Source organism: Neolamprologus multifasciatus, chromosome 23 (assembly GCF_963576455.1).
Source record: "Neolamprologus multifasciatus chromosome 23, fNeoMul1.2, whole genome shotgun sequence".
Taxonomy (NCBI): Eukaryota; Metazoa; Chordata; class Actinopteri; order Cichliformes; family Cichlidae; genus Neolamprologus; species Neolamprologus multifasciatus.
The window spans coordinates 38,067,415-38,090,313 of NC_140460.1; the positions used below are offsets into that span (position 1 = coordinate 38,067,415).

The 22,899-nt window shown below is 39.9% G+C and overlaps 1 protein-coding gene across 5 annotated transcripts in view; it reads left to right on the forward strand.

Moving 5' to 3' along the window:
• Nucleotides 1-15,902: 15,902 nt before the first annotated feature.
• The window catches only part of LOC146492146 (interferon-induced protein 44-like), a 41,909-nt gene continuing 34,912 nt past the window's right edge, over nucleotides 15,903-22,899 (forward strand). Inside the window, exons 1-9 of one of the 5 annotated variants that reach the window (XM_085151154.1) lie at nucleotides 15,904-16,344; nucleotides 16,489-16,524; nucleotides 16,879-16,899; nucleotides 17,702-17,735; nucleotides 18,245-18,440; nucleotides 18,664-18,816; nucleotides 18,914-19,085; nucleotides 19,178-19,278; nucleotides 19,489-20,118. In XM_085151154.1, coding sequence (XP_085007280.1) covers nucleotides 16,509-16,524; nucleotides 16,879-16,899; nucleotides 17,702-17,735; nucleotides 18,245-18,440; nucleotides 18,664-18,816; nucleotides 18,914-19,085; nucleotides 19,178-19,278; nucleotides 19,489-19,656 — 861 coding nt within the window. In that variant the 5' untranslated portion in view covers nucleotides 15,904-16,344; nucleotides 16,489-16,508 and the 3' untranslated portion in view covers nucleotides 19,657-20,118. Of the gene's footprint in view, nucleotides 16,900-17,701; nucleotides 17,736-18,244; nucleotides 18,441-18,663; nucleotides 18,817-18,913; nucleotides 19,086-19,177; nucleotides 19,279-19,488; nucleotides 20,120-22,899 lie in introns of those variants that run through there. The other 4 variants (XM_085151151.1, XM_085151153.1, XM_085151150.1 and 1 more) reach the window with 4 other exon arrangements.

Here is a 22,899-nt window from a genome sequence, read left to right on the forward strand (position 1 = left end):
CTGAAGTCCTAGTCTTTTGAAGTTGTATAATTGCCATTTTGTTAGTTTTTAAGCAAAGAGACGCGTTTTTGCTCATTGGTACGTCGCTGTGGTCCTGCCATACTGCTGATGCTGAGGTTTGTCATCACCCCTCAACCTGCACCTCCTTGTCTTCTTTTTATTTTGCTTAAAGTCTTCCAACTTTCAGCAGATTTAACAAATTTAGCAACCAGAGAGGTGAAAAAAATTGCAAATCCACTTTTAATTTAATGAAGAAGAAAAACCTTCCTCAAAATGGCAAGTAGGCTGTGCTCAGAGAAAAGTAATCCTTTCACACCTGTTGCCTGGCCAAGAAAACCCCAGTCAAGTTAATGTTTTTCTAGCAACAAGTCAAAGAAGAGCAAGCCCCAACACCGTCATTTCTCCAACAGAGACAGCAGAGAAACGGGGTGAAGGATGGAGAGAGGAGGCGAGCATCCTGTCGTCTCTCAGCCAGGAGGATGAATGGAAAGCCTGCCTCTCTGCCTCCCTTTATATTCTCTTTCTCTCTTCCCCTGCTGCCTCACTTTGGCTTTTACCCTGGCTTCAGTATATGTGTGTGTGTGTAGAGAGAGACCTCTTTCAGAGCAGCAGGAATATATTATAACCCAAACAAAAGGAGCCGGCTTATTGTTTATGAATTACCAGCCTTCCAAGCCAACAAAGGCCCCTATTTTCATAGAAAACTCCATTTTCATTTCAGCTCCATTTGATTACCAGAGCAAAGAAAAATAAAAAGGCCTCTCCGGTCGCAGCGTCCCAAAGGGATTCATTCCTCCTTCTCTCGCTCATTCAACTCCACTGAAAAGGTTTCTTTATTGCTTTCTTTTCAGGATCGACGTCAAATGGGCTTTTAGGAGTAAACCAATGACAAAAAATTATTGCTGGGCTATTTTGTACAATAACAGAGCCGGGGGAAGAGAGGAGTCCTGTGTTGTCTTTGTCATCTTTCTTTCCCCCTTTTCTTTCGCTCCTTTCTGCTATTGGAGAGGAAAATTGCAGAGGCTGAAAATTAATGGTGAGGCTTTTGGAAGGAAAGAGTGAGAAAGAAAGAGGAGGACACAATGCAACAATACAAGTCAAATAGAAATTATCACAAGCTATTCAGCACAATGAAGAGACAGAAAGGTACTGTACGGCTCCAGAGGACTTTGACTGTGTGCATGTGGGAGTACCTTTCACAAAGCAGACACCTGTTGGCCGAAAACAATAAAACTCCAGTGATTCCTTTCACTCTTAGTCAGTATCCTGCATGCATGTGTGGACTCACACTGCAGTCTAGCTCCTGATTATTAGTTTCCTCTGCCACCAGTCGCCTGTCGACTGATCTGTGAACAGTGACGCTTGTTAATGGACTAAATTTAACTAAGTTACATTTGGAGTTAGACAAGTATGGGCAACAAAACCGCTGACAACACTGAAAAAGAAGGCAAAAGGTGCTAATGCTGCTGAAGCTGAAGTTGTTGTGAAGAAAGAAGAACATTATGTAATATTTCCACAGAACTATCTTTAGTTTAAGATTGCCACTCATACAGTAAGTGAATGAAGGGGCTGCAGTTATTTGGTCATCTTCTTACAAAGCAATGTTCTCTCTGCTGGGTTGTGGTATTGTGGTATTAGAACCAACCACTTAATCTTAGTTGAAAACACACACACACACCCAGCAATGGCACGCTCTGACTACAACAGAAGCAAAACTGAAATGTTCTTAGACTTAGACGCAAAACAAGTGAACACGCAATCATGTCATCAGCTTTATAAAATATCTGCACCAGCCAGTTTTGTTTTTGTCGCGTGCATCAGTGAATGAGATTTGAATCACAGGTCTGTCATGCACCCTTGTTTCTATATAAGTAAATGTTTACTTTGTGGGATGTTAAAGAGATAGTGATGGGGCTGTTGTATGGGAGAAAAAAAAGCAGACTGAAGGAATTCAAACAATACTGTTCAAGAAGGCAGACAAAAATTAGGCGTGGGTTGCAAAAGCCAAGGTGACGAAAGCTGATTCTAGCGATACGTTTCACTGGCTCAGGTAAGTATGACCTGGTCAGTTGGCACAAGATGAGAAACTTACTGCATGGATGAGAAAAAAAAACATCCATAAGTGAGCTATTACCGAGAAGGTTGGGTGCAAGTGATGACATGTAGCAAAGATGAACTTGGTGACGATCCTCATACGAACAAGCATCCATGGAGCCCCAAAGCCAGCATCTCACAGGAGGCATAGGCCCAGCTGTCAGCATCTCAGGGCAATAACCCAGCAAGTAAACGAACAAGCAGCCCATGTGATATTAGGCCGTGATTTTAATGTTTTAGATATTAACATTCAGTATTCCTCAACGTCAACATAATTTTGGAAGGCGTAGTTTAATGAGGGCAAGTCAGACGTTTTCTGAACTGACACTTAAGTCAGCACATGAGCACCAAATATTCTGGTATTTTACAAGCTAGACTTGTTGTTTGTTTGTTTTTCAAAGAGAATAGATGAACACTATCCGCACACGCTGTGAAACTGAAGATTCTCTTTCATCTTTCACTTTGCCTCCGGCTTTGTCCTGCAGAATGAATATTTGGCTCAAGACAAAAGGTGAGCCGATCAATTATTCCTCTCGCAGAGCCTGGGTGCTGTTGTGAAAAGCGTTGACATTTGAGCTTTCCAGACGACATCTGCAAATTTATATGCCTTCTATTGTGTGAGGCAGCCAGCCTGTATCAAAGGCTGTAAAAGGCCTTGTCAATTTCGTAAGGACAACTCCACAAAGACTCCTTTCTTGTCTGTTGTTATGGGAATAATGCTTTACGCTGGTGTCCTGCCAAAACCTCTTGGCAATCTGGCCATGTGATGTTATTGATTGCATTGATATCAGGCATCTGCCATGGAAACCATCACACTGTCAGTAATGTGTTGTGAAACATCAGAAGATGCGTATTTGGTGATCAGCTTCAACAAAAATGTCTTCACAGAGGCTCTGCATACAAAATGTGTACAGTAAATATCTTTTCTCTGACTTCCTGAGGTTTAATGAAACCACTGATAATCAGTAAATAAACTCTGTCTGTGCCATGGAGTCTGGAGAGGATGAGGTTAGTTAACTTTTTACCCAGTTGATGTTTCTGGTTTTCATACTCAGGCAGAGATTTTTCCCTAACATCCACACTGAATGCGTCACACCTTGTGTCCAGTTAAGATGTTTGCTTGGGACGCATTTTGATCTTTATCGGGACTCTTTGCTCTTTGATGAAACCTGCTGTAATTAATCTCAAAGGATACCTGTGCAGCCCCAGGCTATTCCCACTCCTGTTAAATAAAACTAAAACTTGGAGATCTCACATTGTGTAATAGCTACGTTGAAACAAGTCTCACCCTGTGGTCGAGGCTGGGAAAAGGTGAGTATGAAGGTGAGTCCTTGATGATCATCTATGTCCAATTGCAAGTGAATCCGAGTGAATGAAATTAAATCAATAGCGTCACCTCCACTCTTTGCCTTGGCAGAGGGCAGTAATGTACTGCTGGGACACAATATTTTCACAAGCTTAAGTGAGGCTAAATGCAGGGACGCTTGCATCAGCCACTCTGAGGTTCAACTTTCCATTTCACCTCAGTCGCTTCCAATTCTTTGTATATCATGTTGGAACAAGCATGAATACCAAGGCTAAATGCCCTTTGTGCAAGCACACGTAATGCATATTTAGTGTTTTTATTTTACATTAAATAATTGGTTAGCACTGTTGCCACACAGCAAGAAGGTCCTGAGTTCAATTCCACCATCAGGCTGGGGTCTTTCTGTGTGGAGTTTGCATGTTCTCCCCGTGTTTGTGTGGGTTCCCTCCGGGTACTCCGGCTTCCTCCCACCGTCCAAAGACATGCAGCTTGTGGGGATAGGTTAATTGATAATCCAAATTGCCACTAGGTGTGAATGTGCAAGTGAATGTGAGTGCGAATGGTTGTCTGTCCCTGTGTGTTGGCCCTGCGACAGACTGGTGACCTGTCCAGGGTGTACCCCGCCTCTCGCCCTATGACAGCTGGGATAGGTTCCAGCGCCCCCCGCGACCCTGAAAAGGATAAGCGGAAGCTAATGGATGGATGGATGGATTAAATAATTACTTTAGTAAAGACTAATTTGACACAGAACCCAAGGATTGACACTTCAGCTTTGTCGTTTAGCAGTGCCTTTATTGACAGTAGTGATTACTGTGGTTTCGGGCTTCTGCCCAGGACGCCGGCACTCCTCTGCAACTGTCACTCTCCTCTGCTACATCTCACTGCAAGACAAAAAGAGTTGCCCTTCATCAAACCAGTTCAGTACACCTGCTCTTCCCCACCTCCACTCCGCTCTGTGAGCTCACTGCATCACCCCTACTCTGCAGCATTCTTGCTAGCAGACTAGTAGTTAAAGTAAACTAAATTTTCTTCGGGGACACACAGATTATATACAGATTATAAGAGAAACCTAGGGTTGTACGATGTTCTAGCTTTACGGCTTTCTCATAAGGCAGCAAACTATTTCTCCATGGCTAAATGATGATCATCTAAATATGTGATACGCTATTCCCTCTCCAGCTTATGAGTTATCTGCCTAAAGTGCGCGTTTGAGAAATATACCTGGGAGTCAAGTACTTCTGATTTGAAACTCTTTTTTTCACAGGAGCTACAGTATAAGTACAAGATAGGTACAAGAACAAGATAATTGACCTCTGTAGGAGTAGAGGTCAGGCAGCTGCTTTGTGTTGGTACAAGTATAAAATACAAAATCTGGGAAACACTGGAGCCAAGAATAGTTTTGCACTCCTTGCTCTGTGTTCCCAAGTTTATGTACTAGGGAAAACTACGCAGTGCATAAACTTGGGAACATGGAGCAAGGAGTGCAAAACTATGATGGTAGGAGATGACAAAGGACAGTGGAAGATGGAGACAATAAATGCACACTGGATAACAAGAATTTAGGCACCGAGTGGTACCCAACCCTGCCGGGGAGGTGTCTGAGAAGACTAGCTGGCGATGAGTCACTGGAGTTATTCACTGGAATAATAAAACTAAGTAGACGAACTACATTACAAACTGAAATTACGGAGGATATAATAAATACTAAAGGAAACTCTTAACCAAAGTATGGTCAAACACAAACACAAGGAATCACAAAAAAAAGTCTGTGAAAAAGAAATCAACTAACAAAACAGTGCAGACATGTAGTGTGAGTTGTAAAGAAGAGTGTGTTGAGTTCCAAGAGAAACAATTACATCAACAAACACAAGATTTTGTCAGTTAAGCGATGGGCTTGAGTGATTTTTCTTCCCCCAGTAGCTTTACAGTGCTAGAAATGTGTTTGTTTGCAAGGAAAAACAACAACATTTAATATGAGATAGTGCTGAGAAATTCTAAAGAAGGTGTTACTTTTCCTTTTTATGTTTGAGTTTTATTGTATCTGTTTGCAGTTTTGGTTCAAACATAGCTTAACGCCATGGTTTTGTTAGCCACTTCTAAAGGGCTGTCTGCAGCTGCAATACGCCTTGTTTTCATTTGTATTGTGTTCTTAATGTTAAGCACCTTAGTCAGAACTTCAAAGGACCATATAAATAAAGTATCTCGGCTGGGCTTGGTGTATCTCTGCTCGTGAATGTGTGTCTTGTACTACCTGTAGAACTGGCTGGAATTCAGTGACCTAAAAACAACTATTTAGATACTTTTTTGGCTTTTCATTAGTGAATGGCCTACATTTAAAATAAATCATTGTATTCAACATGGTAAATATTTGTTGTAGCCACTAACTACAGTGTGTCTACAGTGTGAACCATTAATACAAAAGTAACTTTGTTTGAAAGTGCTTTATAAATAAATTTTTATTATTATTATTATTATTATTATTATTATTATTATTATTATTATTATTATTATCATCATCATCATCATCATCATCATCATTATTACTATTATTACTGTAAAGTACATAAGTCGAGAGACTATCAAAATAAAACAGAAAGCCTACTCACCGACTAAGATAAAAACTGGACAGACCACAGTAAAAACTCAGACAAAAACTGACTAAACATGGGAAACCTAACAGAAACACAGACTAGGCACAAGGAACATACAGTAGAAGAAAAGGAAAAACTTGAGAATAACAAACAAAGACAACTATGAATACTAAATCACAGCAGAGCGGAGGTAAAAAGGCTAAAACTGGATAAGCTGGGTAAAAAACCCAGAATTATGATACAAGCGAGTTTTTGATTTTAAGAAATAGATGTTAGTAACACATACAAACTAAGAAGCTATGCAGCTACAACTAGATTAGACTGCCATCAGACAGATTAGACTGCCATCAGATAGAGGGAACAATAGAAGTCACATGACCCAAAGAGAAAGTGAAACAGCATTTATAGATCCAAACTCAGACTTGAAAGTCATACAAATTTATCAGCTGAAACAAAACGAAGACACCAACTTCACAGCACAATTGGATATTCAGGTACGGTAACACCATGTTAATAATCCAATGCAAGAAATACAGTTATTAAATTATTAAATTGACTGGACTGAGTAATCTCTACCATTTGGTTCAGATGTGTCAAGTTAAAATAATTTAAAGAATTTACTTTTTGTTGTTGTTGTTGTTGTTGTTTTTAATTTACTGTCTTTTCTGTTTGTTTAATTCACAATTAGTTGATGACAAAAAACATGGAGAAAATTTTAAAAAAAACATTTTGTGGTAAGCAGTTTTTTTCATATCATATTTATTGTTGGTGATTTTCTTGCCACCCTTTGCCGTTAATATATTGTCATACTTGTGAAGCCCTCAAGGCTTTCACATGTAATATTGAGCTACATTAATAAAACTACCTTGACTTCACTCAACAAATAGTTTGAAATGAGGAAATGCTGGAGACTCAAGTGATCTTGATCTGAATTTGTAATAGATGCTTGTAAAATTATTTTAGAATGGAATAGTTACAATGAAAGTGGCAAAAAGTAACATTTCATTTGACTTGAAGAAAAATAAATAACTGCGCAGGATATGCAAAAGTGTTGCTAACATGTTTTTACTTTGTCATACTTCAATTGCGGGGAATTGTTCATCATCTTCTCGTAAGATATTTTAACTATGATGCAAAATTATTTAGTCCTGAAGACAAAACTTGAGGCTTTTACACACTGGACAAGTAAAATCCGTGCAAATATTTCCTGGGTTACAAATATTTTTCGGACTCATCTGTTCTAAATGCAGCTGTTCACACTGACAATTTGAGCTGAAGAATTCCAGGAAGTTTTGAAAAAAGGTTTCTGTAAATGAACGTTAGATGAGGTGGGATTGATTAGAGACACAGCAACTTTACCCCGGGTAAATAGTGGAATTAATTCTTTGTCCTATTTTTCGGATCCAAATACCTGACCAGGCCATTGGGTTTGACAACAACTGCGATCTTAACTCACGTCGCACTCGGACTGAATACACAGATGGAAATAGTCACGTGATATTATTTACATCAGACACACAGTTACACGATGCTCCGGTTCAGTCGGCTCTGTGAAATGATTTCTCTGCCTCCTCAGATCTGGTCCCAACTCTGCCAATAACACCTCAAACTGCCCCACCGACATCCTGAACTATGTACGAACACACAGCTTCAGCTTCTGGATCCAACAATAAATTCTCCCTGCTGCTGTTTTCTTAGTTTCCTACTTTTCTCAGCTCATCATTGTTTGAAGTCGGCTTCATTTTTAGTTTTCACAGTGCGTTTATTGAGGAGGATTTTTTTTCACAAAAACGTAATGCGTTCAGTGTGTAACAGCCTTAACACATAATGAGGTGTAATTGCCCTTCCAAATGGGTTTAATCCGGCCCGTGAGATGATTTTGTAAAGTATAAAAATGAGCAGCAATTTTTCAATAAAGAAACTGCTGTTCCAATTGTGTCCATTGGATGGCGCAATAGCAATTGTGAGCTACTTTGTTTTGCCCACGAAATTTAAACCTGATGTGCTTTGGCACCCTCATTGCCCCAATATGTCTCTGTCAAAAAAGAGAAAAGTGGATGCAGAGTGCAGAGTGTTCCAAGAAAAATGGTCATCCTCCTATTTATTCACGGAAGTGAATGGGAAAGCTGTATGTTTGGTGTGTTCCCAGCATGTTGCAGTGCTGAAAGAATATAACCTCCGTCGCCACTATGTGAGTCTTCATGCCAACAAATATGACAACTTTCAAGGACAGCGGAGAAGAGAGAAGGTGAATGAACTGTTGGCGGGTCTGAAGAAACAGCAGTCTGTGTTTACTCACAGCCGAGACATCAGTGATGCTGCAGTGAAAGCTAGCTACCTCACTGCTAACAAAATTGCACTAGCTTCAAAACCATTTAGTGAGGGTGAATTTGTAAAAACATGTATGATGAAGGCATTGGAGACTGTGTGCCCTGAAAAGCGCCAGGCCTTTGCAAATATCAGCCTGAAAGAAACACAGTTGCCGACAGGATTTCTGATCTTTCAGCGGATTTGGACAGCCAGTTGAAGCAAAAAATAGTCATTTATTGTGTTTTCAGTTGCAATTGATGAAGGCACGGACATTACAGATGTTGAACAACTGGCAATTTTCATCCTCGGAGTTGATGACACATTGACCGTCTCCGAGGAGTTCGTGGAGTTGGTACCGATAACAGATACAACGACCGCAGCTGATATTTTCACCGTACTCGTCGGCGCGCTGGACAGGGTCGGAGTGGACTGGTCCCGCGCTGTCAGCCTCGCTACAGATGGTGCACCCTCAATGATCGGGAAGAAAGCAGGCGTTGTAAAAATGTTCAGAGATAAAGTGCAATCTGCAAATGGAGGACGTGATTTTTGGACTTTTCACTGTATTTTGCACCAGGAGGCTTTGTGTTGCAAGTCACTGAAAATGGATAACGTCATGAAGGTGGTCATCCAAACTGTTAATTTCATCCGATCCAGAAGCCTCAATCACCGTCAGTTTGACAGTCTTCTCAGAGAGAAAGACCACTCTATGGCCTGCCATACCACCCTGAGGTAAGATGGTTGAGCCGAGGTGCTGTGCTGAGGCGTTTCTTTGATTTACGAGAAGAAATTGAACAGTTTATGGAAGAAAAGGGCAAACCAGTGTTAGAATTTCATTCCGCAGAATGGATGCAGGACCTTGCATTTATGGTGGATGTTACAGAGCACCTGAATAACTTGAACAAACAGCTGCAAGGACACAACAAAGTTGTCACGCAGTATTATGACAGCATACGTTCTTTCAAGTTGAAGCTGTTATTATGGGAGACGCAGCTCGCTGGTGGTGATGCAGCTCACTTCCCCTGTCTGAAAAATGTGTGCACGATCCAAAGTGTGGCAGATATGAAGCGGTTTAAAGATAAAATAACGAGACTGTTACTAGAGTTTGAGCAACGATTTCAGATTTTTGGTGAACTGGAGAAAGACTTCAAAGCTTTTTGCTCGCCGTTCACCGTGAATCCCTTTGATCTGCCCGTCAGGATCCAACTTGAAATAATAGACTTGCAGTGTGACTCGGATTTGAAGGGCAAATTTGCCACAGCTGGCTTGAACACATTCTATCAGAATCTCTTACCAGGTTACCCCAACTTGACAGCCCTCGCAGCAAAACTGTTGTGCATGTTCGGAACCACGTATCTTTGTGAGCAAGTTTTCTCTGTAATGAGCACAAATAAAACAAAACTGCGCTCAAGGCTCACGCACAGGCACTTGAATCACATCCTGAAGTTAGCTGCCGCTCAGGATGTGAAGCCTGCTATTGATGATCAGGTGAAAGCTAAAAGATGCAAGGTATCAGGAGTCAAATAAACTATGCAACCCCACTGAAAGTGCTGCATGAGACACCCTGATGTAGTTCTGTGATCTGTGATATACTTCTGTGAATCACTGAGGCACTGTGTGTTTGTGTGTTCTTTGTCCTCAGAATTCTCAAATAACTTGAGATGTTTTATGATTAATAGCTATGTTGTGCCTGTACTATTTTTGAACATACTGTCCACAGGCTCTAGATTCATTTTTATGTTGATCGTATTAAAACAAAGAAAACAATCTGAAGTTGTTGTTTTTAAGTTATATATACAATGATTTTACCAGTCCGGCCAACTTGAGAATAGACTTTTCTCCATGTGGCCCCTAATCTAAAATGAGTTTGACACCCCTGATTTAAAGTGTTAGAGGAGAGGAGCATACCATGGGGGTGAGTATTAAGGGTGTGGTTCCTTAGAGAGGTGTACTAATTCTAGTACACCCCTTAGAGAGGGTGTGGTTCTCTCTAAGGGTGTGTTAGGCACACCCTTAGAGAGAACCACACCCTCTCTAAGGGGTGTACTAATTCTAGTACACCCCTTAGAGAGGGTGTGGTTCTCTCTAAGGGTGTGTTAGGCACACCCTTAGAGGTGTAATAATTCTAGTATACCAACAATTTCTCTGTTGGTGAGATTAACAGAGAGTTAATTTCACCAACTCTCTGTTAATCCTAGAGTTTATATTACCTGTGTTTGTTTGTTGTGTTATTTCCTGTTTGTTCACAACACTGTTGTGTAAACTGTAAGTGCATACTAAATTCTATTGCAAATTTCTTTATGAACCGCAAAAGAGCGAGACCTGAAGCTGAGCCAAAATTGTAGCTCGAGTTTCGGCAGCAACAGCCTCTGGTGACAGATTCACCATTGCAGTAAGTAAACCCCGAGGATGCATTTCTTATTATTATAGTTGCTGTTAGAGGCTTACATGAAAAACACATTTCCTACAAGATTTTCTAGAATTACAGGAGTGCAATGCAGTGTTAACTGCTTTGTAGATGAACTGTAAGTAAATTTACAGTACAGGACATCTCAAACTCAGAAAGAAATGCCAGGAACTTGAGATGTTGGTTGGATGCTGTACAGAAATATGTCTGGCTTTCCGACCATAGTCAGACTGTTACTCATGAAAGTTTAGCTTGTCAGGGTTGTGTTTAATTGTTTCCATTCAAAATAAGTTCAGCCAGGCTGATACTTTGTTACTACTGCCAGTGTGAGAGTCGCAACATTGTTGCAGTAAACAGTGTAATAGCATTGCTTTACAGACTGTTTCAGTTGATTGTTGTTATTGTGAAAAGCTTGTTGTGTGTTGTAATTACTACTGTAATATCTACACCTGTCTACGCAAACAACCACATATGTGAACCCACGTGTCACATGTATTTAAGTGTATTCTTTCATCTACTAGAGGGCAGTGTTGATCCAAAAATGACAATTTCATCACATTTAACTATGATTGTGGGTTTATACCATATTGTATTATCTGCCTCTGTCTCACAGTTAAGATTATATTTTCTTCTTTTTTTGACCTGAACTAATTTTTATTTATACTATTTCCTACTTATACCAATTTCATATTTCTACTTGCCAGTGATGGTGTGTGCCTAACGTCTGGCAGTGATACATACAGTTCTCCAATACCGTGTCATTATCTCATGTCTCTGACCGTACATTATTACAATGGGACAGCACTGAACCACGTTCCAGAGATAATGGGTTATATGGCATCTGCTATAACATGAATCAAAAGCTAAATGCTCCAATATAAAAAATATATATATAAAAAAGCTCCAATATAAATGCAATGGAAGATAAATGTTTTCTGCTTCCATATATATTATATCCTTATATGAAAAATTAATGTATTAAGAAAACCTTACCAGCTTGTACTGTAAGTTGCCAAGTTGAAGAATATGTTGAGTTCTAGAGCCACAAATACATCTTTAGGTGGCAAATCTTTGAAGCTAGAAATGAAGCATGTGTATAGCATGTGATTTTTTCCTTCAGTAACTTTAGTGTTTGAAATGTGTTGGATTGTTTGCAACAAAAATTAAGGACATTTAAAATTAGATACTGCTGAGAAACTCTAAAGAGGCTTATAACAGATATAACACAACTATTTTTTTTAGCTGTGTTATATCTGTTTGCAGTTTTATTTTATTTTTTTAAAAAAAACATTTGGCAGGTTTTGTAAGATGCCGTGTCTCTGCAACTGCAATAAGCCTCACATATTGTTTAATACTTTAGATGCTGTTGTTGATTTTCCACAGACTGCACTGAATCTGTATTTGAAGTATGTGAAAACTTTTCAAATGTCTTTGTGGATAAGTTGGCTAATATGAGAACTCAGATATTACCCTATGCCCTTTACCCATCATCCTCTTTTCCCTGCTCTGCTGCCTTTTATCAGTTTATTAAGCCTGTGACTTTACTTTTTTATATGAGGTTGTTGGTCATCAGAAGTCCTCGGGTTCCCCCACAGATGCCGTCCCACCCTGACTATTTAAAAGAGGTGATTTCTGCTTTTGGTCCAGTTCTTGTTAGTAACAGCAGCTTGTCCTTGACTGTAACTCCAAAAGACTGTAGGCTTATGTGCAGCACTTTGTGACTCTGTCTAGAAAGGTGCTATATAAATAAAAATGTATTTTTTATTATTTTTCTTTTATACAATAATGCAACCTGTAATTAAAAAGTCTGGCCTGGCTCCCACTGTGCTGTCCAATTTTAGAGCAATCTCCAAGCTACCTTATTTCAAACATTTTGGAAAAAAAAGAGTCTATATTATATATTATATTATATTATATTATATTATTATAATATGTTTTTAAGGGATTTTAGTCTGGTTTTAATTTTTTTTCATAGGACAGAACCTGTACTACTAAGGGTTTTTAATGACATTATTTTAGCTACAGATGGTGGAAATGATGTGATCCTAGTTTTACTAGGTTATTAGCCTTTGCTACAGTGGGTCACATTGTTCTGATATTTTGTTTGGAACATTGTGCACGCATTAATGGCACTACCCTGATTTGGTGCAAGTCCTGCCTGGCTGAGAGAACATTTTGTTATCTTTAATAGTTTTAAGTCATCATGTTCTCCTTGTCATGGTGGGTACTGTTATGAAAATCAGTTTCACCCCGGTTCTTTTATTTGTCGAAACTTCCAGAGACGGCACCGGAACTCAGTAGTTATTTCACAAAACTTTTATTCATCTTTATTCATCTTCATTTAAGCATGCACTTCTAGAAGGGAAGACGAGGCCGATGTCCCTCTGCAAAATCTTCACCCCTTTGTTAGTTACAGCCAGCTTTATAGAAGCGTCCCCATCATAAAACCCCCACGGTGTGCTGCAAACTCTGTGTCTGTGTCTATGTGCACGAGCACGTGAATGCCTGTGTGTGCGTGTACCTGTATGCCTATGTGGATTTTTACAGCAGATGGTTAATCCATCTACTGTTTCTCCGCAGGAGCAGAGTCAGAAGTCTGGAGATTGGATGTTGATAAGGCCATGGAGAGGAAGTGCTGGTCCAGTCCACGATGGAAAGGTCCCTATCGGGTGCTGCTGACGACGACCACAGTAGTGAAGATTGCTGGAAGAAACACTTGGATACATCAAGCACACTGCAAGAAGGTGACACACATCCAGGCCAGCTCGGGGTAAGTGGCAGGAAGACTGGGTACAAAGGGGGGGGAAAGCCTCCAGGGCCCTTCGTCTCAATCCGGTGAAGAAACCAACTGAGCCACAGGTACTCATCAGAATGGCTGAGAAAGTGCTGTGCATCTTCTTGAGCCTGTGGACCCAGAGTGGGATGACAGGGAGCGCACTGGGACAGAGCAAACCACACCCAGTACCCACATGGCTTTTCAACAACTACTGGTGGCAGTTTAAGAACACAATCACTCACATAAAGAACGAGACCAATGGTTTTGCTTGTGATGCCACTGGCTACACATTCTTCTGGACTGTGGCCATATAGCATCACTGAGAGCGAGACAGTTTGTTTGGTTGCCTTAGCAACACATCCAGGAATAAACGTACTTGGAACACTGCCAACTTTTCAACTGCTCTGAACCTGAATGGACGGTTGATTCACCAGTAGCTGGGAAGGTGAACTGCTCTGGTACGACAGACCTGCTAGTCTGACTCAAAGTATCTGACTTGCTGCAGGACATTGAACAGCTAAACGAACTGGATACAGGCCAGTTACCTATGTATAAGAAGAGCAATGGATTAGTCCAAGTTGGAGATTTACCATGGAATTTGTGCAACGTCACCTATTCTTTTGTCTTCTGCAAGAAGGATGTAAACAGAGAAGCCTTTTGTCTACATTTACATCATGAACACTTGAGGTTTTGAGCCAAGAAGATCAAAACAGCTTGATCCAATTTCCTTTACAAATTGTTTTCTGTGGTGACAACAGGACAGGAGAAGAGTTGTAAATGCAGATAATTCACCAGTTGACTCTAACCCCCACAGGATGCCTACAGTGAGATTTGGGGGGTTGATAGGAGTCATAAAAAAGGGTGTTGACCAGGCTACAGCTCTGAAGTTAGCTGAGAGCCACATGGACAAACAATAAAGTCAACTGATGTGGTTGAATGCCTATGCCTGTATACAGTTGGATTGTAGTGACATATGATTTTTGAGAATGATGATTCTTCTTGTTTGACTTTTGACATTCAGTTGTTTACTTGCAGAAATACATAATGAATCGCACGACAGGAGTAGATGCACCACAAGGCTGGATAGTTTGGTTAATGTCTGGTCCTTGGTGGCATCTTCTTTTGAAAATATTAACTCCTGTTTTTGGACTGTTGACATTGATTTGCTTATGTATAGGATGCATTTTACCGTGTATAAGATCAATGCTAACTAAAATGGTTCCTAATACATTTGTTAATTATGTACTTTTATAACAATATGAATTGACTGAAACAAATGACGTGACAGAAGCCTGCGTATAAACGACGCCTGCGCTGAAAATGTCAAGCACGAGGTGCATGGCTAAGAATATACTACACAGGAATAATTTGGAGCATAAAAATCACAACAAAGGAGGGAATGTTAGAGTGAATTGTTAAATGTTGTCATTTCTATGCTTGCCAACTCTGATGAAAGGGATTCCACTGTCCTTCCCCCCAGATTCTCGAGGTTCTGGTTGGGAGGGCTGTAATGTTTTATTGCAGACACATCCTATCTGGAAGATCTGCTTCTTTTGATGTAAGCTTCCTGCGTTTACAACCCTTTGGTCAGCAGGAGGTAACACACACACATTCTCACATAACACACACGCACACACACACTCTTACTTAGATACAGAAGTTCACACATATACATACAATGCCTTGTCTGGGCAAGGCTTTGTTCTGACGTGTTTTGTGTGAACTGTCTCTCAATAAAAAGGCAGCAAGGGAGGTCGTCGTCGGGGTCATTTTCGTGGTGGACACAGGCCTCTCTTGCGCAAGTGATTGATCGATCGACTGTCTTGTTTTCTTCATGATGAATAAGTCTCTAGAACTAGCGGGGCTTGTGGAAACACAGACCCAACAAGGTTTTTCCCAGCAATAAAGCTGCGCTTTAAGTTTAACTTCCATGTCTGAGTTCTGCATTTTGGGTCCACCACTCCTGCTTGCCTGCCTGCGACACAGCCAACCATGACAGCCCTTGTATATTACACATGCTTCTGCACTGACGTTTTTAAAGTAACTATTTAAAGCCCACCTTTTTTCATTGCCACAGTGAGAGAGTTGACTTTTAATTTTTTTAATTATTATTAATGAATTTGATGTGAGCTTAATGATGAGCATTTTAGCCAGCATATTGTTTTAAAGCTCTTTGTAAAAAGTGCTTTGAAACAAAAAACAGCTAGACTTGGCTGGGCTTTGCGTGTCTCTGCTAATGAATGTGTGTCCTGTACTACCTGTAGAACAAGTTGGCTGAGTGGCTGGATTTCACTGACGTATAAACAACTCACACTCACCTACCTACTTTCACATTTCAGAAATACCTACATTTAAAAACAGTCATTGTATTCAACTTGGTAATTATTTGTTATAGTCATTAACTACGACATGTCTATGAATCTGAGGGGGGGGTTAGTAGTAATGGCCATATGACACCGAGGCTCCAATACAAGCCTCCAACTCCAATTTGCATTTTCCTTGAACCACTGCTTCAAAGCTTACTTTAATGCTGGAGGGCAGACAAACAGACGAAATCACTGAGGCAGACAAACAGTACAACATGTCAGAGAACTAAAGAAAACTGAGGGCTTAAATACACTTGAGGTAATCAGGGAAAAAGACACAAGGCACGGGCGAACAGAATCAATTAGTTTTACCTACAAGTTAAGAAGCTATACAGGTACAACTAGATTAGACTGCAATCAGATAGAAAGAATAACAGAAGTCACATGACCGAAATAGAAAGTGAAACGACAATTTAAAACCCAAACTCACACATCATCTACATCAGTGTGAACAACAACCACGACACACCAACTTCACAGCACAATTGGACATTCAGGTATGGTAACATTGTGTTAATAATCCAATGCAGGAAATCCAGTTATTAAATTATTAAATTGAGCGGATTGAGTCATCTCACATTTGGTTCAGATGTGTTAAGTTAAAAGAGTTTACTTTTCTTTGATGTTTGTTTTATTTACAGGTGGTTGGTAACAAAAAGTCATGAACTCTTTTTGGTGTAAGTCATTGTTGTGACTTTCTTCTTCCTTCTTTTTCTTTGTTGATTCACCCTTAACACAGTTTGTTCAGCCCTCTGGGATTTAACATGTAACATTGAGCTACACAAATAAAACTGGCTTGACTTAACAAATAGTTTTGAAATGAGGAAATGCTGCAGACTCGAGTGATCTTGATCTGAATTTATTATAGATGTTTGCAAAATTATTTTATAATGGAATAGTTACCATGATGTCCTCTGATTTGAAAGTGGCAAAAAGTAACATTTCATTTGACTGGAAAATCTAATGTAACTGTGCCTGAATATGGAAAAGTGTTGCTAACATGTTTTTACTTTGTCATATTCCAATTGCAGTTAAACGCCCAGCACCTCCTCGTAAGATATTTAAAATATGATACAAAATTCAAACCTTAAGACAAAACAAGAGGCTTTTACACACCGGACACGTAAAATCCGTGAAAATGTTTCCTGGGTTACAAATATTTTTCGGACTCATCTGTTCTTTATGCAGCTGTTCACACTGACTATTTGAGTTGCAGAACTCCTGGAAGTTTGGAGAAAAAAAGTTTCAGTAATTGAACTTTGGGCGAGGTGAGACTGATTAGAGGCAGAGCAACGTTACTGAAATCCCGAATAAATCGCAGCATTTTTTTTTTCAGACCAAGAGATTCTTCCGATTTTTTGAATCCAAATAAAAAAGATCTGACCAACCAGCCCACTGCATTTGGCGGCTCTTAACTCACATGGCACTGAATACACAACCAGATGGAAATAGTCACGTGATATTATTTACCTCAGACACACAGTTACATGATGCTTTGGTTCAGTCGGCTCTGTGAAATGATTTCCTGCCTCCTCAGATCTGGTCCCAACTCTGCCAACAACACCTCAAACTGTCCCACTGACATCCTGAACTATGTACGAACACACAGCTTCAGCTCCTGGATCCAACCAGGAAATCCTCCATGCTGCTGTTTTCTTAGTTTCTTACTTTTCTCAGCTCGTCATCGTTTGACGTCGGCTTCATTTTTAGTTTTCACAGTGTGTTTATTGAGGAGGAATTGTCCTCAAAAACGCAACACGTTCAGTGTGTAACAGCCTTAATACATGATGTGTAATTAATTTATAATGTTGCCCTTCCAGTGTGACTCATACAATTAACATTTTCACTTTACAGTGTTAGAGGTAGAAGAGAGGAGCATACCATGGGGGTGAGTATTAAGAGTGTGGTTGCTTAGAGAGGTGTACTAGAATTATTAAGAATAACCATTTAATTTCACCTGTGTTAATCCCAGAGTCACAATTTTATATCACAAAATCAATCTCTTTTGACCTGTTTGATCATTGTGGTAACTTATGTTTAATGTTTGTTCAATTTGACTTTAAAACCATCTGTGGGAGTCACATTTTTGCTCATTCTGATGTCAGTGTAAGTGATTCTCTGCTGAATAAATATTATACATTCAAATTGTTACAGCAGAACAAACCTCTGAGTCACAATGTGGAATTCACATAGTTTCACATGGTGACACAGAAATGCTTATTTGGTTATTTCAGGCTTTTGAAATTGCAGGTAGTAGAAAACAGATGTCAGCCTGTCTCAGTAGTACACCCCTCAAGTGTTTTGTTTGTTTGTTGTGTTATTTTGTGTTTGTTCATAGCATTGCTGTGTAAACTGTAAGTGCACACTAAATCCTATTGTAATTTTCTTTATGAACAGTGAAAGAGAGCGAGAACTGAAGCTTGTCAGAGATTACAAGCCTCACAAAGATGTCCAGCATCTCAGAATTATGCTTCATGGACCACCAGGTGCTGGAAAGTCCAGCTTCATCAACTCTGTGGACAGTACTTTAAGAGGCAAAATCACAACTCGAGCATTGGCAGATGCAACCTCTGGTGACAGTTTCACCATTGCAGTATGTATGAGGATGCATCTATTCTTATCACAGTTGCACACTCATTTCCTTTGAGGTTTTCTATGACTACAGGAGCTCACTGCAGTGGTAGCTGCTTTATAAGCATTAAACTATAAACCAGTGAAAACTAGTCAGCACAACTAGTGTGTCAATTATTTTGAAAACTGTTTAGGATCTTTAGTATCTGGCACTAATATAACAACACCACATTTTTTATTTACAGTACAGGACATTTAAAATTCAGAAAGGAAATCCAGAAACTTTTTACCCTTTTGTCTTCACTGACACCATGGGGCTTGAGAGGGGCGCTGAGAAAGGAATTCATGTGGAAGACATCAAACTTGCCATTAGTGGACATGTCAAAGAAGGTTACATGGTATGATGTTTTTCATCCAAATGTTTGTACACAGTCTGTGATACAGAAACTGTATCGTGCAAAAAGGTTTAAGTGATTTTGCTTATTTTTTCCCCAGTTCAAACCCAAAGCTCTCTTGCGTGAATCAGATCCTAACTACAACAGTTCTCCTACTTTAGATGACGAAGTCCACATACTGGTTGTTGTTATTCCAGCTGACACAGTGAGCATAATCAGTGATGAAACATGGAAGAAGATGAAAGAAGTCAGACTACATGCTCGTGACAAAGGTGAGAGCAGATGTTCTACATGTATGATGTCACGATTTCAAATAGTAGAAAAACATGAGATAAAATGATTGCATTGGTTTCTGTATTGGCAGGGATCCCACAAATAGCTCTCATCACTAAAATTGATGAAGCCTGTCCTGAAGTCAAAAAAGACATAAAGAACGTCTACAGGAGCAAGCACTTGAATCAGCTGGTATGTTCCAGGACTTTCATAACTTTCTTGAGTTTGTAGACAGTTTACACATGAATATAACATCTCTAATTTATCTGTACATTTCAGTATATTTGAACTGAAACCTCAACTATAACAAGTACAAATATTTGAATAAGTAATTTATAATTATATCACTAGTGCAACAATACAGTTTCAGTTTTTTAAAAATGTAATATTGTTTAATCTTAGATGGAAACAGTGAATGTGGAACTGGGTATTCCACTGAACTGCATCTTCCTCGTGAAGAACTACCACAAAGAAACTGATACGAATAACGATGTGGATTCACTGATACTGAGTGTACTGAAAAAGATCATTGACTATGGAGAGGACTACCTGAATGACGTACAATCCTGACCTGTAATCAATGTGTGAGGGAGCTAGAAAATGAAAATGTTCAGTTACTCTTCAAGTGATTTTGCTCATGTTTCATTTGCCATCGCTACAGTCACAGTCACACAAAAAGGGTGTGAAAAGAAACTTCTTTTCTTTTGCAAATTAAATCCAAATAAACTTCAAGGAAAATCAGCACATGTACTTTTTGCTATTTACGGTATATTCAAAATGGTAAGTGCTTGAAGAATGACACATATATGCTTGTAAACTGCTATCTGCCGTGTAACTCAAATAAATCATTTTAACCCTTGATGTAAGATTCTCCTCTGTGAATCAGTGATTTCTTGTTTAAAGAACTGTAATTTAAGTTGGATAAGTGGTAGAGGATCGATGAATAGATATTTAATTACTTAGGTTTTCAACCCATACAAGCATCCAGTTAGATATATAAGTCCAAATCAGGATATGTGCTTAGTCCCCCCCTTTGGCTATGCTTTTGAGAGCTTAATCAGATGGTACAGATCATCTGTCCTCTAGTCACAGTCGGACTACTATTCATGAAACTAGTAAGTTTTCCTACTGAACTTTTTGTTTAATTATTTCCATTTAGAGTAAATTCAGCCACGCTGATACTTTGTTACTACTGTCAGTGTGAGAGTAAGAACATTGTAGGAATAAACAGTGTATATGTTACACCACTCCAGGACAACTTGGTGTAAACAGCAAACCGAGTTTATTTGGGTACTCCAGAACCGTGGCTTTCACATACAGAACCCAAGAATACTCTCTTCTTTTTTTTTTTTTTTTTTTTACAGAACATTTTTTTTCTTTTCTTTTTGCCGTGACTGCCCTCTACTGGTGGAAAACATGTAGCAGCCAAAAACACAAACATATAGCTGAATAGCCCAAATACCAACAGATTTATGCAATGTTTTAGACATATTTTAACTTTACACTTTACCAAGTGCTACATATAAGTATTCCTCGCTGCTGTTTAAAAGTTTGAGAGGAAAGAGTAGATATAAAACCAAACATCAAAGATGGGCTCAGTCTACGTTTACATTTGATATCAGGTCAGCAATTACAGTGTCTGTGTCCTGGTTTAAGATCATATCTGTAAAATAGTTTTTAGCCAACATGAGGAAGTTAAATAAAGTTGTGCCTATGACTTTATTACTGATGCTCATCAGGGAAAGACAAAGTGAGCTGTGTGGCAGGCTTGGTTAGGATCCAAATACTGGGCTTTGACACAGAATAATTAATGAAAGGCAGCAGCTTTATTGTTGGAAAATACATGCTAACACTAAGTACATGAACACTAAAAAGGAAACAAACATGAAATGAGAACTAAGAATCTTGCGCTAAACCATGAATGGCTAGGCGAGACATAACATGACGTGGCTATAAAACAAGGCGCTTACACAGCAACTGCGGAAGAAGTGACAACAAGCAGGAAGACACAGGGCTTTAGTACACAGAGGGAGAACGAGGGGAATGAGGCACAGGAGGAGAGCAGAGCTGGGAGTAATCAAACATAATGAGACCAAGGGGAAGCAAAACTCAATACATTAGTGATGTGTCGGTCGCGAACGAAACGGCTCTTAGAGCCAACTCTTTGTGTCACGCCTGGCGTAGCAGACATGTGGAATGGAGATAAGGACCCATGATGCGAACTGCTAAGTAGTGAGTGAGCTTTATTAACAAAAGGTAAAATACAGCACAACAGGAAGGGGGGCGAGGAACGGAACAGAAAATACTCTAAACTGGGAAAACTAAAATTTAACACAAAGCCAGAACACGAACGAGGGTACCTTGCAGGGAGAATCACCAGGAAGACGGAGGAACAAACACGGAATAACAGCAGGGAATAACGCAGACGAACCAGCAACTAACAGAGGCAGACACGCGGTTTAAATACACAGAAGGATAACGAGGGAATAAAACGCAAAAGGAGGGCACAGCTGGGAGTAATCCGACCTGACGAGACAGGGGAAAAGTAAACTGAACACACTGAGAACAAACACGGACTTTCAAAGTAAAACAGGAAACACATACACATAATGACATAACACACCAACTTAACACAGACTGAGGGACACAGAACATAAGAACATGAACCATGAAACAGAAGAGTACAAACACCCAAGGTAACCAAAACCACAGAATAATAATAACATAAACACGGAGTCGCAGACTCCGGATCATGACAGGACCCCCCCCCCTCAAAAGTTGGCTCCAGACAGCACAACAAAAAACATCCAGAAAAAACAGAAAACAACCCAACCAGGGCGGGCGGCGGGGGTCCAGGAAGGAGGGTTCGGAGCAAAACAAAGCAGGAGCACTAGAAGGTCATAAAACAAAACACGAGTCCAAAACCAAAAGAAGACAAAAAAGAAACACACCGGAGCTCGAGAAAACAAAGTCCAAAACAGAATACTTCAGGGGGCCGGCCCAGGGGCCGACAACACAGGACCCCGAACAGTCCAGGGGGCCGACCGTGTGGACGGCGGCGACGTGGAAACAGTTCAGGGGGCCGACCGTGTGGACGGCAACATGCATATAAAAGTCACTTATTAATAAATAGCTGAAAAAGGAAGAACATGTGCAAGAAGGGTGTAGCTATTGCGGTAAACAGTGTGTTAAGTGGATGAGTTGTACAGAGAGATGGCCACAGGTAGGAATGATTTTCTGTGTCGTTCAGTGTTGCTTTTCGGTAACCTCAGTCCCTCACTGAACGTGCTCCTGTGACTGACCAGCATGTCATGGAATGGGGGGGAGGTGTTATCCAACATTGTCTTTATCTTGGACAACATCCGCGGACAACATCCGCCTCTCCGACACCACCTTTAGGACTTCTCCCATCTTTCTAATTCGAATGTGTTCAGGTAAATAACTTCCCAAATAAATAGTCAGAATAAATAGCACATAAATAGTTATTTTCATTTCATCATTTTCATTTTTAGGGTATGCTTTTAAGTCCCATTTATTTTATAAAGCCATCATTGTGAAGCATGTCAGCCGTGTAATAAACCTTTGACCTGTCCACGTTGTTCCCTGCTGTCCACCCTATTACAGCTGGGATAGCACCAGCACCCACATGACCCTGAGCTGGATAAGCGGAAGAGGATGTATGGATAGATATTTAATGACTTAGGTTATCAGTCCATACATGCATCCAGGTAGATATACAAGTCCAAATAAGGAGTTGATGTTATTGTGTATTGTATTATTGTGTAGAGGTAATGTTTACCAGAGAGTGTTATC